The 16,756-nt window shown below is 41.8% G+C and overlaps 1 protein-coding gene across 4 annotated transcripts in view; it reads left to right on the top strand.

Annotated features, from left to right (window-relative positions):
- The window catches only part of LOC142970411 (retinoic acid receptor gamma-A-like), a 46,734-nt gene that overhangs the window by 25,018 nt on the left and 4,960 nt on the right, over positions 1 to 16,756 (top strand). For 3 of the 4 annotated variants that reach the window (XM_076110618.1, XM_076110619.1, XM_076110617.1), the window contains one exon: positions 15,632 to 15,780. In XM_076110618.1, the coding sequence (XP_075966733.1) occupies positions 15,632 to 15,780 (149 nt within the window). Of the gene's footprint in view, positions 6,410 to 15,631; positions 15,781 to 16,756 lie in introns of all 4 variants that reach the window. The other variant, XM_076110620.1, reaches the window with a different exon arrangement.

Here is a 16,756-nt window from a genome sequence, read left to right as displayed (position 1 = left end):
ATACAAAATAATGTATAAATCATTTACACAACTTACAAAAAAACAACTCTGGAGATTTGTTATACATCACTGTAACAGAGCGTATTGTCTTAAAAGATGTACGTTTACGAAACGATTTTCAAAGAAAAGACATCTTAAGAAGTGTCACTGCAAATCACTTGACCTAAATGAAAGCTTAATTCAGAAGGCAAGAAATCCTGATCCCACCCGCTAACACATGACAAGATAGTGTGCTAGATCTCTGTTTTGTGTGAAACAGTTGAGACTCTCCACAATTTTTGTCTTCAGGGTCAATTTGAGGCTATAATCAGGCTTTAAATCATGCATTGAGGAGCGGATAGATTAGAAGAGAAGAGTTTTTTCCATGTGGTAAACCAGGCGGAGAGCAGAGAGTGCAGGCTGGAAAACCCGCAAACATAGCGTGGTCCCTTGTGTAAGTTGGCGCTTTCCATAAAATCTAAATGTTTTATATCATCATAAGTACAGAGAAACATAGATTTCCTCAGAAGAAGGATGGGGCTTTTGGCAGAAAGCAGTGTGTTTGGATAGAGACCATGTGAGTCACAGGGGGCACTATTGCACTTCACAGAGACTTAGCAAGACCTCAGAGACATGGTGTACTGTGAAAAGGAATTTGATTCGAGGAGTGAATTACTTTCTTTTTTTTACTGGCTCTCATGTACTACAATTTCCTTCAAAATGAACTTCTGTTATATTACTCAGACATTACAGCACCAAAGCATTGTTTTATTGAGTCTGCATTATAACTAAATTGTAATTCTTTGCACTCCACACTGTTATTTCCCTGTAATGCTTGTGCAATTTCAAGTCATGCATGATACAGTTTCATCATACATTTGTCATCTTTTTTTCAGTTAATCTTAGATATTGAGATTTTTTTGACTCCCTGTACAGATGCAGGTACCTGTAGCTTAAACCCGTTAGTGTGTTAACATGAATGCTACTATCGTCAGTTTAATCTAGTTCTCTACATTTGACTGCTGCAGGTATGTTGAAGAAATGTCCAAAATGATCTTGTATCCATATTAATCCCTATGTTTATCAATATTCTGTAGACTGTATAGTGTTCAGACCAAACACTTTACACTGTATCTCTCATCCTGTAAGGCTGACGTCTGGTGCAGAAATACCTGCTGTCAATCAGTGTGTGTGTGTGTGTGTGTGTGTGTGTGTGTGTGTGTGTGTGTGTGTGTGTGTGTGTGTGTGTGTGTGTGTGTGTGTGTGTGTGTGTGTGTGTGTGTCACTGTGTGCACACAGATAATGTGTTCAGTGAGCGGCTGATATCTGTTTATCTGGAGACTCAGGCCCTATACGACCAGGCTTGTAGAACTCACAATGTCATTACATCGTTGACATGTTGCCTCTGGGACTGTTATACAGACAGAAAGATATGAGGGGCCGGGCCGCGTTACGTCAGTCAGGGTCGTTACAGGTGGTCTAATGTGACAAAACAAAATGCCCAGAAGACCTGTCAGGTATATGCAGAATATCTAAATCAATAACAGTTATTTCAACTTGTGACAGTTGTCAGTCGAGGCAAACAAGAAAGAAATAGTAGATTGTGATAAAACCACATTTGGTTTTTTAAGCTTGTAGCAATGAAACCACAAAGTAACATGCGTTAAATAATCCTGAATCCAACTTCAGTTAAAAGTTTAACTCTGCAACGTCTCGGTCTGTCTTCTTTGTTTTTCTTTAACATCAACAACAAACTTGTGGCATTTCAACGTTGTCAAAATAGATTAAAGGTGCAGTAACTTTTAAAGTCAGATTAATTGACCCATAGTGTACATTTACAACACTGAAAATGAACACCAGTGATTCAACAATTACTTTTCCAGATAATGAGATTCCGCATCTTCATCCTTTATGTTTTTTCTTCTTCACGACATTAGATTTTGTTCCAGGACTGTAGATAATTGTATTCAATAAGGAGTTATTGAGGAGCGGAAAGGTCTCCGCCCTAGCTAGCAATCTAGCTGACAGGTAACTAGTCTTGTCAAAGCAGGACTTTCCTGTGCCAAAGAATATCAAAGGTCTACAGAGCTTTCTGGGAATGGCTGGTTGGGACCGTCGCTTTGTTCCCGGCTTCTCATAAATAGCAGAGCCTCTCAATGCATTGAAAAAGAAAGGGTCCAAATGCATCTGGATGTCAGCCTGTCAAGCTGCTTTTAAGACCTTGAAACAGCATCTTGCTTCACTACCAATTCCAGGGCACCCAGATTTCACCTAATACCTTCACAGATGCCGGCAATGTTGGCAGTTTTTGTTGCCGTTATGGCCCACACCAACGGGATTGGGAGGAGAGTAGGTCACTGCTTTCACCTTTAGTCCAAAATGTGTGGGATTATTCGCCTGAGGACGGACTGAACCTTCTGAGGCTGCTAGCGGGGAATCGCTCGCACTCTTGAATCTTGCTCATGATGTAGCAAAGGAGTTTATCCATCAGTTAGTTTTTAGGAAATCATTTATACTAATATTGCAAATAATGAGCTATTCTAGAATAAATTACAAAATTTTGGCAAAATTGACTTGGGATTGGCCAATTAATTCAAACCAGGTCCTAATCAGTGTGAGTAGAAGACTTGACTTTGTTCTCCAATGAAATGAAACTCACAACATCCCTGGATGTAAAATTAGCGGATATAAACATCAAAAGCTCTCTGCTGTGTATTCAATCATACAGTAAATCCTCTCCTCTTCTCCTAATAGCAGCGGGAAAAGGGAATTAGTATAAGAGCACACAAATAACTCTTTTGGGTTAAAGCTATCTGCCTTGTGCTTCCTGGACTTAGTTTAAATACATGATAATATCTTTGGATTTTAAGTAAATATTTTTTGTCTTTTTTTCATGGCATTAAGATTAAAATTCTGTTAAACATCAAAGTTCTAGGTTAGTTATGAAAAGGAAGAAAAATCTTGCTGATCACGAGGAAAAGAAGTGTATTTTTCCACAATGAACACAATGTCCTTTTGTAATTTCTGTACTAGTCACATCTTGTTCTTTGTAATGTTTTGAGTGTGTCTGTGTGGGTGTGTGTGTGTGTGTGTGTGTCTGCGTGTCTGTGTGGGTGTGTGTGTGTGTCTGTGTGTGTGTGTGTGATATTAGTAACTTGAACCTAAAGGCAGAGAGCGAGGCTTGTGTGTTTTTCTTTGTGTCTTTCATCACAGGCACTCTGTTTAAGCACATACACACATAATTGTCCGTGCGTCCGAACACACACACACACACACACACACATTTCCACTCTGTAGGCTGCACATTCCAACACCCATGAATATCACAAACCAGCAGTCTTGCACTCTTTGCCTCACATTTGTGACTATATTTGTGCGCTTGCTGATGACCGCAGTGAGACTTTGTGCAAATATCTGCGGCCGAGCCGGCGGAGCTGCTGGTGGAGAAAGAGACAGACAGAGAGAGAGAGAGAGAGAGAGAGAGAGAGAGAGAGAGGAGGCCATTGTTCAGCTCTGTGTGTTTGTGTCAGACATGACGACAGGATGAAGAGCTAAAAGAGCCTGATTGTGAATAGTTGTAATATGACTCGCTCCTCTTACCAATTGTGTGTATGTGTGTGAGAAAATTAGAGATCTGCAATTTGCACAACTAAAATAAACTAAAGTTTATGTATCCTTAAAAGTGAAAGAAAGTGACTTTTTCTTTCTTCCTCACATTCACCCTGCATTTGTATGTCCCTTTCCTCAAAGCAGCAACAGGGGGCATGGTGCTGTGAGGCAGGTAATTGTCTCAAGGTGTGGGGAGAGCTCAGCAGGCTCATACTGTGCTGCTCTGCTCCCTGCAGTGTATCATTGTGTTTTGGTGTGCCGCCCGGCCATGGTGGTGACAGACAGGTAGAAACTCCACCAGGAAGAGGGGGGGGGTTACTCGAAAGATGAATAAAAAAAAAAACGTAAGTAAAAAAACAGCAGGCTGGGTGCATGCTGTTATTCTCCAAATATTAATGGAAAAAATCTAAAGAAATGGATTCAGGGGGGTTGGCATAAATATAAACAAAACTCACAAACAACAGTAGAAAAACAAAGAAAATAGAGAATTGTAACACACAAGGGTGATATGAAGCATAGGCAGCCACAGGCGGGACAGTTTGTATGTGTGTGTGTGTGTGTGTGTGAAGGGGGGTGTAAAAGCCCCAGTGGGGGTTTCTTCGAGAGTTCATCCCTCTTGAACGAGGGAAGGAAAGGGAGGAGGAGAGGGAGGTGGGTGAGGCTGTCTCGTATACAAACTATCCAGACTCCGGGCCAGTGTGGTTCGCCTGCAGCGGAGTCCCACTTCAGTGTGGCTGAACTATCCAATGAGCTCCGGGAGGGAAGATAACTGAATCCATTTTGAACTGAATTCAGGGAGTTGAATTAGATATCCGCACATGCCAAGACCAAATGTAAAGAGAAAGAGAATAAATGAAACTGCAATAGTGAGACATGGGGATGAATGACTGTTGAGAAAGACAAAGAAGGAATGCTGTGTGGACTGAAACAGATCAGACTTTCATCTTAAAATTCAGCTCAAATAATAGGTCAGAATTTTCATCCCAAATTGCAGAAATGTTAGATATGCATTAATGTACAATTGGGGGGTCTATCCACATTGCTGCAGACTCTTCTAAATTGTTTTTGAATGTACATTTTTTTAATAGAGTCCTTGTATTTTATTCATGTTCATTCCCCGTAATTTTCTCTTCTTTTTCTCCTCTAACACTTTATTTTATAGGTCTGCAAATTCCTAATGACTTCCTATTAACTTCTTAGGACGTTTGTGTCTTCTTTATTAAATCAACAGCTGCTCACAACACAACACAACTAAAATCTAATAATAGACTCAGAAATGTCCCTTTATTTTCCAAACAAGGAGCACCAAATTCCATTAAATTAAATTATCAGGGAATAATAAAAACGTAAATGAAAGCATTATCGTTTCTTTTTTGTTTTAGTCGATGGTTTTCTATTTCAATTTCGTTTTTGTAAAAAATAGCCTCATGGGAATAATTATAAATATAAACTAGTGACCAGCATGTAAATCACACCCATCTTCAAACTCTGCCTTCATTTCCTTTATAACACACCTGTAAAGTTTCATGACTGCATCTTATTGTAGTGACGCTATCGCGGTGACAAAATCTGTCCACAGACAGACATGTAATTGCCATGATGACACACACACACACACACACACACACACACACACACACACACACACACACACACACACACACACAGACTCACAAGGTGAAAACAATACCACACTGTCGCAGATGGTTATCGTTAAAATGCAACACAATACTCAAGTAATATGCTTTTAATTTGGGGGATATTTGGGGTTAGCTGATCGTGTGTGAGCAGGTGTGTTGTGTTTCTGTGGCCACTTTAATCCTACTGTACTGTACCGAAACCACAGGAAGGTATCTATTTACAGGGAAAGTTGGATAAATTAGTAAATGACACTCTCCCTAATTGTCCTCTCTCTGAGCCCCCTACGTACTTTCTCTGAACAGACTTTGTGAGGTGGGAGTTTGTTGCTACGGGTGGTGGAGCTGTACTGTTTAGAAGAGAGGCAATGCTCCCTGCTGTAGTGAAACAAAAAGGGAATTAATACAGTAAAAGAAAGAAGAAAGAGTCAAGGGAGGAGGAAGGGGAGGCGAGGAGTGTTTGTTTTCATTTGCAAAATATGAAACATGAAGAGGCGATTTGGAAAACTTGAAGGCGAAAAGGGGGAAGGAGAGAAACTTTGATGCACGACCAATCAGAAAGCAGGTACACACCCCCTCTTGCACGCGCCCCTCCCTCTTCTTCTTCCCAGACCCCACCTCCTTTTTCTGTGCTGGGAGAGCATGCGGATAGTTGGTTGAGTCTGTGGTGGAGTTTGAGAGGCCCAAAGAGCCCGCGAGAGGGGAGATGAGATCAGTTAGAGAAGTCAAAACAGCCAGGCAGGCAAGCAAGTGATCTGGGAACAGAGAGGGGAAAAGAAGTTTGGGTTGTAGAGCAGAAATAAGGCCGGAAAGAAGGATTGTGTCCATCCAGAGGACTAAGTTTGGAAGAGACAGGGCAGGACGGGACAGGCAGTCAGGGGGCAACAAGAGGCAGAAAGACAGGGAACACCTGGACCAGCAGGGCATTGAGTTACTTTCAGTCACAGGAAGCCTTTTCTCAGTTTTTACGGTCACTTTCTCACAGCTTGGCTGCAGAACAAACAGCTGCTAGCTGTGTGTGCTGTGATTTGAGAGGAGCATGTTTGACTGTATGGAGGCTCTGGGGCTTGCCCCGCGGCCCCTCTTTGATGTGTCCGGACAAGGATCATGCATGCTCGGCAAGGCAACCCCTTACTTCTCCGGCCTGGACCCCTTCGCCTGGGCCGGGACTGGCAGCATTCAGTGTGAGTACTCCATCCTGTCCATCAGACTGGAACAGAGAGAGAGAGAGAGAGAGAGAGAGAGTGTGTGTGTGTGTGTGTGTGTGTGTGTGTGTGTGTGTGTGTGTGTGTGTGTGTGTGTGTGTGTGTGTGTGTGTGTGTGTGTGTGTGTGTGTGTGTGTGTGTGTGTGTGTGTGTGTTCTTATCAGAGTTCTGGTTTTGTTATCATAGAGCTCTCTCCACAGGAAGAGTCAGATTCCTTTCGATTCTATGTACCCATTCTCACCCTGCTTTTTGTTTGTTTATGCGCTTAGTGTGCTTTGTGCGAGTGAGTGAGTGAGTTGGGGAGTGCATATTTATACATCATCGTGTTTGTTTTCTTTATGAATGACTTCACATGATTGACAGCTCTTCTAAACTATTTGGGACCTGACCCGACGACGTGTCCAGAAAACAGAAACGTCCAAACAGAAACAGCGCTGACAGATTGAAGGCAAATGGGCCTTGAAATCACGTGGCTGTGATTTGGCCAATAAACTCACACGCATAGAACCACAGTTAGAAACGGATTGCAAAAGATAAGCAAAGACATGATTGGACTGATTTCGTTTCACTATATGAGCAGTCTTATGCAATTGGACAAAGTCACCCGAAGCTATGCAACACATTTGAGCAATATTCTGCAGTAGGATTAACATTCTTCAGAAGAAACGATGACTGTAAGAATGAGATGTGAGTTTTTTTAAAGATCAAACATGAATCACTTTACACATGAGCCGTTTCGTAACTCACGGCTAAACAATGCAAAGATTGCATCAGGCATTAAGATACAGTGTTAACAAACAACAACACAGGAGCAGTCACCCAAGGTAAATAAGAAAGATTCACCATATCTGAATAAGCAGACCTTTTGTTATTGTCATGGAGTCCACTCTCAGACTCTTTGGTCACACTTGGTTTTGTGGCTTGGAAAATCAAACATTGACGCTTTCTATCTATGGAAACTGACTTGCTGAAGTCTATTCATGTGTGTCACCGAGCTGAGCGTACCTCATTCTGTGTTTGATACATCTTCTCTGCAGTGTGGGATGTCCCCACTGAGCGCCTTGAGTCCATTTATCTTCAGTTTTTATTTAGATACCAGGGCATCAAGCAGGTCCTCGGTGCTCACTAATGATGACGGATGAGCAGTCGGGATGACAAACACCACAGCAGGGCCTGTTTCAACTCGCTAAGGACCTTCGCCAGATGCCACTCTAACAGACAAATGTCCACAAATATTCATCAATCACCTTTTCTTTCTATAAAAACGGTTTAGGTTTAGTTTAGTGGTTTTTTTTGTTTGAGTTTTTTTGCCGAGCCAGATTTTTCGAATGGACTTAAGGAAGTAAAAATATGTTCCCTGACTGGCCACGGGGGTTTAGAGGGTGATTCAGCCCCTTTCTGTTTAGTACCCTGTTAGCATTAATGGACAGTAGCATGCAAAGAGGCGTTACTCACCTCTGACATTCACACCTTTATTTCTTAATCAAGCATAGATTTAAACTCAAACATCTCTCTCAGACATGAGGCTGGGCTGGTGGACTGCAAACCGACAGGATAATAAATAGCAACTATTTTGTAATCGATTGTCATTTTTCCAACAAAAACCTCCTGTCTCTGGCTGAAGCTTCTCCAATTTAATTTGCTGCTTTTCTCAGTTTTATATCATAAAAATGTATATTTTTTGGACTGTTGGTCAAACAAAACAAGATGTTTAAATACGTCAGTGTGGGCTCTGGAAAATTAAAACAGGCATTTTTTTACTATTTCTTTTAATTTTACGAACCAAATGCATTAATGGATCATATAATTGGCAGTTTAATCGATAATGAATGTAGTTGTTGCCGCCCTATTTATAACATTGACACAGTTGTGTTATTCACCAAACGGTTCTAAAACTGCTGGTGTCTATTTATAAAGTTGATCATACATCTCATTTATTCTAAGATTTCACATTTTACATAATTTCAGACAGACTAGGGAACTTTAACAATAGACAAAATGATGGTTAACCTCTGGACTCTGTAAATTAAATTAATTTCCACTGACCCTTTGACGTTGATAGCTTTGCTAATGGTCCATGTCAACATGTAGACGTTGTCGTCATTAAAGAAGGGCCACATTGGAAAGTGACTACGAGTTTGCTTACTCTGTGTTGCTCTCTGTGAACATGCACTGTTGGACATTGTGACTCTAAATTCCTGAGCGCATTTTGGCATCTGTGTCTTTTTGACACAAGCTTTCTCTCCTTTCTGTGTGTGTGTGTGTGTGTGTGTGTGTGTGTGTGTGTGTGTGTGTGTGTGTGTGTGTGTGTGTGTGTGTGTGTGTGTGTGTGTGTGTGTGTGTGTGTGTGTGTGTGTGTGTGTGTGTGTGTGTGTGTGTGTGTGTGTGTGTGTGTGTGTGTGTGTGTGTGTGTGTGTGTGCGCGCGCGTGCGCGCGTTAACAGGGGGGTCCTCTTTTCCTGTGTTTTTTTTTATTTGAGGCAGTTCAGCACCTCTCTGCCTTCCTTTGTTTCAACATCAGGAGGCATTGCAGGGACCTGGGACATGCCAAAGTCTGTCCGCTTTCTCTTCTGTCACCGCCTCTTGTGCAGTAATGGGGGGGGGGGGGGGTTCCCCTCTATGTGACATTTGTTTTTCTCCTCTTTTGAATATCCCCTCCCTTTTTACACTTGATCTTCCTCTTCCAATAGTGTGTATCAGTGTGTGTGTGTGTGTGTGTGTGTGTGTGTGTGTACATATATGTGTGTGTGTATTTTTTGCTCACAGTCGGCTCAGTTTACACGCCTTGTGTTGTGTAACCAAGAGCTTTTAATGATTCAATTACAATTACAAAGAGTCAATTATAAGATTAGGCGCTGTGTATGGGGCATGGGCAGTTAAAATAGACGAGAGCTGAGAGAGGAGTGGAGGGATGAAGTTGTATTTGGGATTGAACTACCCCCCCCCCCCCCCCGTAACTCTTTGTATCTCGGTGTTTCAGGCCTTGAGGGGAAACGCTCTCCCCTTCATTCAGAGATAATCTCCTTTTCTCTGGCACCCTCTTCACTTTAAAGGGGTTCTTCAAAGTTAGTTCAACAATGCTCCTTGACCATCATGTCATGACATAGCAGGAGAGCTGCTAACTATGATACAATGGAGATGCTTTTACTGCCAGTAGCTGATTAAAAAACAGAGATATGCGGCTGATTTGTAAGATAAAACATATTAGTTTCAGGGGGTGTCTGCGTGTTGTATTTCTTGGAAGGGGCTCAGATTGTTATTTTGTCTGTACCTGCGCCAGTATCACTATTTAAAAAAACAAAACTAGCCAATCTGTGTCACTGGGTCATGAAATGCTGGCCTATACTCTTGTACTCTAGATGCCTTTCACTAATGAAATTACACTGTTTACACACTAAACAACCTCTGTGAACCTGGAAATTCAAGTTCAGTCAGTGTGTTCAAAGAAAGCAGAGATTCTTGCAGCTGCAATACAAGACAATTACAATGTTTCTTTAACCTGTAACTTTTTTAATTTTTCTTAGCAAACCTTTCACATTGAGTTACCAGTTTCTTAAAATGTATTTAGCATCAAAGACTTTTACACAGACAGAAAACACTGATTAGAAGCAGAACCAGATGTTCCTACTTGAAATAACTAGATTAAGAGATAAATTGTCAAGATTGGGGTGGAGTGGCTAGCGGTGGTCAGAAAAAAAAAAAAGGTTTCATGTTACGACATACCCCGAATGGAAGAGAATGTGACTGATTGAAGTGAGTTCATCAACACAGAAAGAAACACAGAGTTGCTTTCTTTTGTAGCATCAATATGATGATGAGACATCAAATTATTACTCTAATCTGGTTATTCACAGTAATCCGGTTACAGTCTGCGTGTTACAACATATAGCATTTATCTAAACGCCTACAGACTCATCTGTTGGGAATGCACACATGACAAATACTGTCGTTTATGAATCGTTGAAGAGTAGATCTGATCTAAAAACCTCATTAAAACAATGTTCAGTAGCATATATTTTTTTTGCAATTACAGTCTTCTAAAGGCTAGCGGAGACAATCCCAGGCTGCTGATTGGAGGAAGTGCTTGGAGCCAACATGTTGTGAGGATCAGTGAGTCGTGTTACAACTTGTCTCTGATCGGGGCGTCGCAGCTTCCAGCCATGTCTCCACCGCACCGCATTAACTTTAGCCTGTCATGACTTTGAATCATTAGTCTGTCTTGTATGTCTATCAAAAATGTGGTTTAGCTGATAAGACATGTTCTAAAAGAGTCAGTTTCAGGATAAAAGCTAATGTGAAACCAAGTATAAGCGAATAACTGCAGCGTTATTATACCATTAAGGTACAACTTTGTTATTTTCATTATATTCAACCTAAATGCTTTAAAACTATTTCAAATCCACATGATTTGTAGCAGAAGATGTGTTTGAGAAGTCATGCCGGCTCTCAGTGTTGTATTCAGCTCGCCCAGTATTGTGGTGGGAGACTAATATCAAAAAAGGGCAAAAATAGAGCGCTGGGTTTATTAGGTGTTATAAAAAAGAAAGGGTGTATTGTATGTATGATGAGGAATGGGAGGGACAAACCCAGATTTAACAACCTGTCCCGTAAATGCACCCCCGACCCCACACTCAGCGGACAAACAAAGCGCAAGTCTGTGACCATGGAACAAACAAAATATTACGTGAATGTTGTTTTCCAGTTTTTGGCCTTGAATTAAATATTGTCACGCTCGAGTGAATTGTGACTTCCTGAATTTCTTCATTTGAATTTGTTTTATACTCTTTAGGCCCAAATTTCTGAAACTGCTTAGGAGTTTGAGGGATTGATGTCCAGGATGTCTGTCTTGTTAGTGTGTGTGTGTGTGTGTGTGTGTGTGTGTGTGTGTGTGTGTGTGTGTGTGTGTGTGCGCCTTTGTGCACCGTTGTTTGTGTGTTTGTCTCTGCCTCCTTTTTTAAGTGTTTGCTGCTGTTTTTATGGAGCCATCTCCTGGACAGTAGTCTGGTTTTCACAGCCTTTCCTTTAAAAGGCGCTTCCAATGACAGGAAGGACTCCTCCTCCTGCCAGGGCAGGAAGGCAGGACAGGACAGAGGGGGGAAGACGGTTATTAGTGAGGGTTGAGCTGAGGGGGGAGGGCAGGCGAGGGGAGGGGACGCTGGTATTGAACTTAGAACAGCTGATGAAAGGGATTGTCACTTAGATCTTCCCCATCTCCTCCCTGCTGTCGTGGTAATTACTCGCTCAGCATATTTGAGGTTGTGGCTCTCCCCCGCTGTTTATCAGCTCCTGAATTACAACCAAGTACAGTCATTTTAAGCGTGACGCATGCATTTTTGTAATGAAAAGTATAGACCACGTCACATAATCAGAATTTAATTTACAGATTGCATTAACTTCGCCCACGAAGGCTTTTTATGTGTTGTCTGTTTAATGATGAATGTTGTTTAGTCCACTGTTTTCCTCTTCCTCTGTCCTCACAATGTTTCTGTGAGTGTTGTCGCTCTGCAAACCCTCACACACAATCTAACTGACCTGTGGCCCCATGCAGCAGCCCACACACACATATTCACATGTGCACGCACATTCCACAGTGTGCTGCTGGACATTTTGTGAGTAGAGAGGTTATGTAAGAACTCAATTTGCCATCCAAATTAATCTTTTATAGACTCAGTGTAAACAATATATTAGTCCAAATTGCTTTATTTTGCAAATTTTGTTGCTTTATCGGCATGAAAGTAAAAAAAAAAAAAACACTAATACACAAATATATTTATATATTTATTTATATCGGTATAAAATGCTACAGTCCTTAGCATTAGCCTCCACTCCTCTCCGGTGCGAGGCTCTCTGAAGCCCTGCAGGCCAAAGTCGAGTTCAATGAGACGTACGATGTTGGCAGGTTGAGCCAGGCTGCAGGCCCTACGTCACATATGTCACACTGTGTCGACTACACAGCCACTCCAAGAGGAATGAAAAAGCACCTTCAATATCGGTGTAAAACAAACCCCATGCTCACTGTGCTCACTGCAGAACTTAAGCATCTGATGCTCGATGGTGTCGATCACTGTGTTTTCTTTCTCATGCGCTCGTTAATACAGAATGACAGATCAGTTCTGTCTTAATGACGTCTGATGGCACAAGTATTGTTTTATTTCCTGTTAGGATAAAATGCTTAACAAAGTTAATTTGTAGAACACTAACTGCATAAGCAGTAACTGTACAACTACAACTGTACACAATTAGCATGAGTAGTACTTTGGACCCAGTCGCTGTGGCTGTTCCTGAGTCCATGTTGGCAGATATTGTAGTAATTCTGGTCGGAAATAATTTCCCTAATTCAGGTTTAGAAATCTACCCAGGAATGAAACGGTCATTCTTGTTCTTCAAGAATCTCAGGCATCAGGTGTCTGCTTTCAGAAGGGCTTCTGTTGTCTAAACAGAGATGTGTTGATCTGACAACAAACACTGAGTGGAGAGGAGGAAGCTGGGAGACACCCAGACATACCAGTAGGTCGAGTAGAGCTATGTTAAGGAAAACTTTTTTACACCTCTGTATCCAACCCTCTTCGTCCAGTGACGAATAGCTTATAGTTCTTGTTGCATGTTTCCCGTATGAGAGTTCTCCAGCTAGCTGACGGGGCTGATTCACACGAGTCATCTTGTCTGCTCTGCGTCCAACAGAGGTGTGCTGATTGATGTTGTGACACGCTGAGGGGTGAGTTGTAGGTTAAGAACAGACAGAGATTCTTTCAAGCGAAGGCTCTGAGGCTGAGCTCAGTTCAGGGTGATGACAGCTGCTTGACAGTTTTGGGCTCCTTCTTTCTCCATGCCAGGTAAAGTCCGTCACCCCCCCCCCCCCCCCCCCCCTCTCTCTCTCGCCGCCTTGAGCCCAGCGTCTCTCACCCTGTCTCCCTCCTTCACGTTTCTCGAGAGTCACGTACCTCCTCACCCGCTCTCCCCGCCCTCAGACAGTGTCAGTCATTACCTCTCTCCTGGCGCCAGATGCAGCTTCTCCGTTTCAATGGGAGCTATTTTTTTCCACTTGTTCTCTCAGGGCCACTTTTACATTGTCAGTGTTACTATATAAACAGAAAACAGTGATCAAGTTACAGTGCCACTCATGCAGCTCCACCTCCCACACCTGGGCTCTAATGCCCCCCAAAGTGAACAACCTCCTGCCCAACAAGCAGCACTTTGTTTACTCATAAACTTGCGTGAAACGTTAACTTTCTCCTGCATACGCTGAATAATTTCAAATCGCTCATTGTTGGAGAACACTGCGTGTTATTTTCGGGGGAAAGATATGAAATGGCAATCTCATAATCCTGTTCTCTGTCTGACAAGATAAACCATTAGTTCTGCTACGAACATTACCATCAGGGCTGCAACTAACAATTGTTTTCTATGTCGCTAGCTTTCTCAATTGATCAAATTAATATGGTTTATAAAATGTCAGAAAGTACTGAAACATGCCTGTCACATTCTCCTGAAGCCCAAGGTGATAGTATCTTCAATTTATTTAATTTATTTCCAAAACTCAAATATATTTAATCATCAAGAGACAAAGAAAAGCATCAAATCCTAAATAAAAGAGGAGCAAGGAGCTCAGTGCATTCTTGAAACCTTGGATCACATAGCGGATAAAACTAAAAACTAATCCTAGAACATTTTATTTCTCACTTTCTTGAGTGAAAAATAGTAATTTATTGTTTGATGAATAGCTGCAGCACAACATCTGTAAGTACTGCTCAGCAGATTCAGCCGTGATTAATTGAATGATGTGTCATATTTGAACACGTTTTCTAACTTTAAAGCAAGCTGCTGGTCATTTAATTAGTAATGGTCTTCTACAGTCAAGGTCAAAGTTAAACGGTCAGGATCTTATTTAACCTTTCAGCCACTGGGAAGTCTCTGTCCTCCGGCTCACCTCCTCCTTTCCCTTTCTTCCTCTTTTCATTTTCCCCTCTCTGTTTTTATCAGATTATTCCTTTGTGCCTTTGCCGCTCTGTTTTTTGAAACCTTAGCACTCTTGTTAATGGCAGGCAGTGGGTTCAGGTTGGGGTTTCTGCGGTGGGGTGGGGGCCACATTTGGTTCAGTCCTGTGCTGTCCATTGAAGGTGACAGGAGGTGCTGTGACTTTGGGGTTTTTGACCCCAGATTCTTTATTTTTATAAGGAAGGGATCCAAGGATGGAGCTGTTGATGTGAATAGCTGCCCAAGGTGACTGGATCCCAATAAAGAGGCCGTCCGCCTGGCCGGGGGCCTCCTTCCCATCCTAGACACAACCTTTATAGGGCCGCTTATGAGCCTGGGCAACTATTAAACCCTGTCCAGCCTGCACTGAGGAATTTAGGGCCAGGAAACAAGGGAGTGGGGGCGGGGGTGGGCAGAGGGAGGTGAAGTTGGGGTGAGTGAAGGTGAAAGTTGAAAGGCATGTTCAGAGGAATCTTGTTGTTCTTTAGTCATCACCTTCAAATGTGTACAAGGCGCGTTTCATTCTTGTTATGTTTTAAGTGTACGAAGTTTCAATCCGCTGGGCGTCCTTGTCCCCGTGTCTGCTCTACATTGTTTGTTTTGAATGTTTTCATTAGTAGCAGTTAACTGACTTGTGCCTGTGGCCAGCAAATGGTGTTATACAGTTTGCCATTTTCTTTAGCGAGACAGCGAGAAGGAACAGAGGGAGACAGCCGAGTCTCATAAACATCCCGCCTCTGTTTGTTCACATGGGGCTTGAGGTATATAGGCCGGTCTGGTTCGACAGCCTTTCACATAAAAATGTGAGCTTGTGCATGTGCGTGTGAGCACACAAACACACACACACAGACACAGATGCAAAAATTCAGATGTCAGTCAAAAAGTCAACAGAGGTATGCTGCTCCCCCATTCACTAGTAAATGGAGAAGCCAATCAAATCTCAGCTGCCAATCAGCATTTTATCAGCACGGCCATCTGGCCATCAGCTAATTGTGTCTCTTTTAAGTCCCTGTCAATCAGCAGCCCCCTCCTTTTCTCTTAAAAATGTCTGCCTTTGAGCTTGCCTTCTGGCTCCAAGGGGTGGCTTGCATGGAGTTGGGGGTTGTTTGTTGACTATTCCTTCTTAATCAGTCTGTGTATTAGCTTTCATCATAGTTTCAAAGACTTTCAGAACTTATGTAAACAAACGTATGATAAAAGTTTCTTTTTTCTCTCTTTCTGTCTGCAGCGGTGGAGACCCAGAGCACCAGCTCAGAGGAGATGGTCCCCAGCTCTCCTTCTCCTCCTCCTCCACCCCGGATCTACAAGCCGTGCTTTGTGTGCCAGGACAAGTCCTCTGGTTATCACTATGGAGTGAGCTCCTGTGAGGGCTGCAAGGTAAAAGAAGCCAGAGACACATGAAGAGTTTATGAAGTGTATGAAGTTGAACAGCTGATGTCCACTGAAAAGTCTGATGTTTCAGTAGAAGCCTGACAGATGTCAGTGCTGCGTAGCTGTAACGTTTGCTTTTGTTAAGCTGCCCTCTAGTGTATCGTGACTAACACTGCACGTTATTGATGTAACGGAGCCAAATATTGTGTGGTAACTGACCACCAAATGGTTACTGCATCTGTATTAAATTAAGCCGTTGTTGAAGTGGAAATTAAAATACAGATTAAAATTAAATTTAAAAAACATACCTTTGGAGAACATACAATAGAGGTTTTGTGTGCTCGAGGTTTATATACAGAAACCAATAAATGGATGTTCACAGTTAAGAAAGTGACAGTTGAGACCGCAGTCCGCAGTGGTGGAAGAAATACTCAGAGCTAGCACTACATCAGTGCGAAATAACAATAGAATATACTTAAAGTGTCAAAAGTGAAAGTACTCATTATGCAGAATGGCCCATAATCATTTATATAATATTATTGAGTTATAATAATTGATGCATTAATGTGTGCATCACTTTAATGTTGCAGCTGGTAAAGGTGGAGCTGATTTACATTCTTGTGTGGTTCCTTAATTCATAAAAATAAATCTTAATTTATTTGTTCATATTTTGAATGAATAATCTGCAAAGTAACTAGTACTTATTGTACTACTTAATAAATAGAGTGGAGTGAAAAGAACAACATTGGCTTTCAGTTGTAGTGGAGTAGAATTATAAAGTAGCATCAAATGGAAATATTCAAGTGAAATACAAGTACCTCAAAACTGTAGTTAAGTACAGTACTTGAGTAAATGTACTTAGTTTTGTTCCACCACTGGCCATCAGCCACTCTTGTGTTAGTAGGCCACTATTATTAAGCTTTATTATAAAACCATTATGACATTTTAAAATATTCAACTAAAAGTCTAAAGCCATGTGCTC

The sequence above is a fragment of the Anarhichas minor genome, unplaced genomic scaffold (assembly GCF_050575085.1).
Source record: "Anarhichas minor isolate MPS153535 unplaced genomic scaffold, ASM5057508v1 ptg000043l, whole genome shotgun sequence".
NCBI classification, from domain to species: Eukaryota; Metazoa; Chordata; class Actinopteri; order Perciformes; family Anarhichadidae; genus Anarhichas; species Anarhichas minor.
Note: the sequence above shows the minus strand (reverse complement) of the source record. Positions and strands in the feature narration are given on the sequence as shown.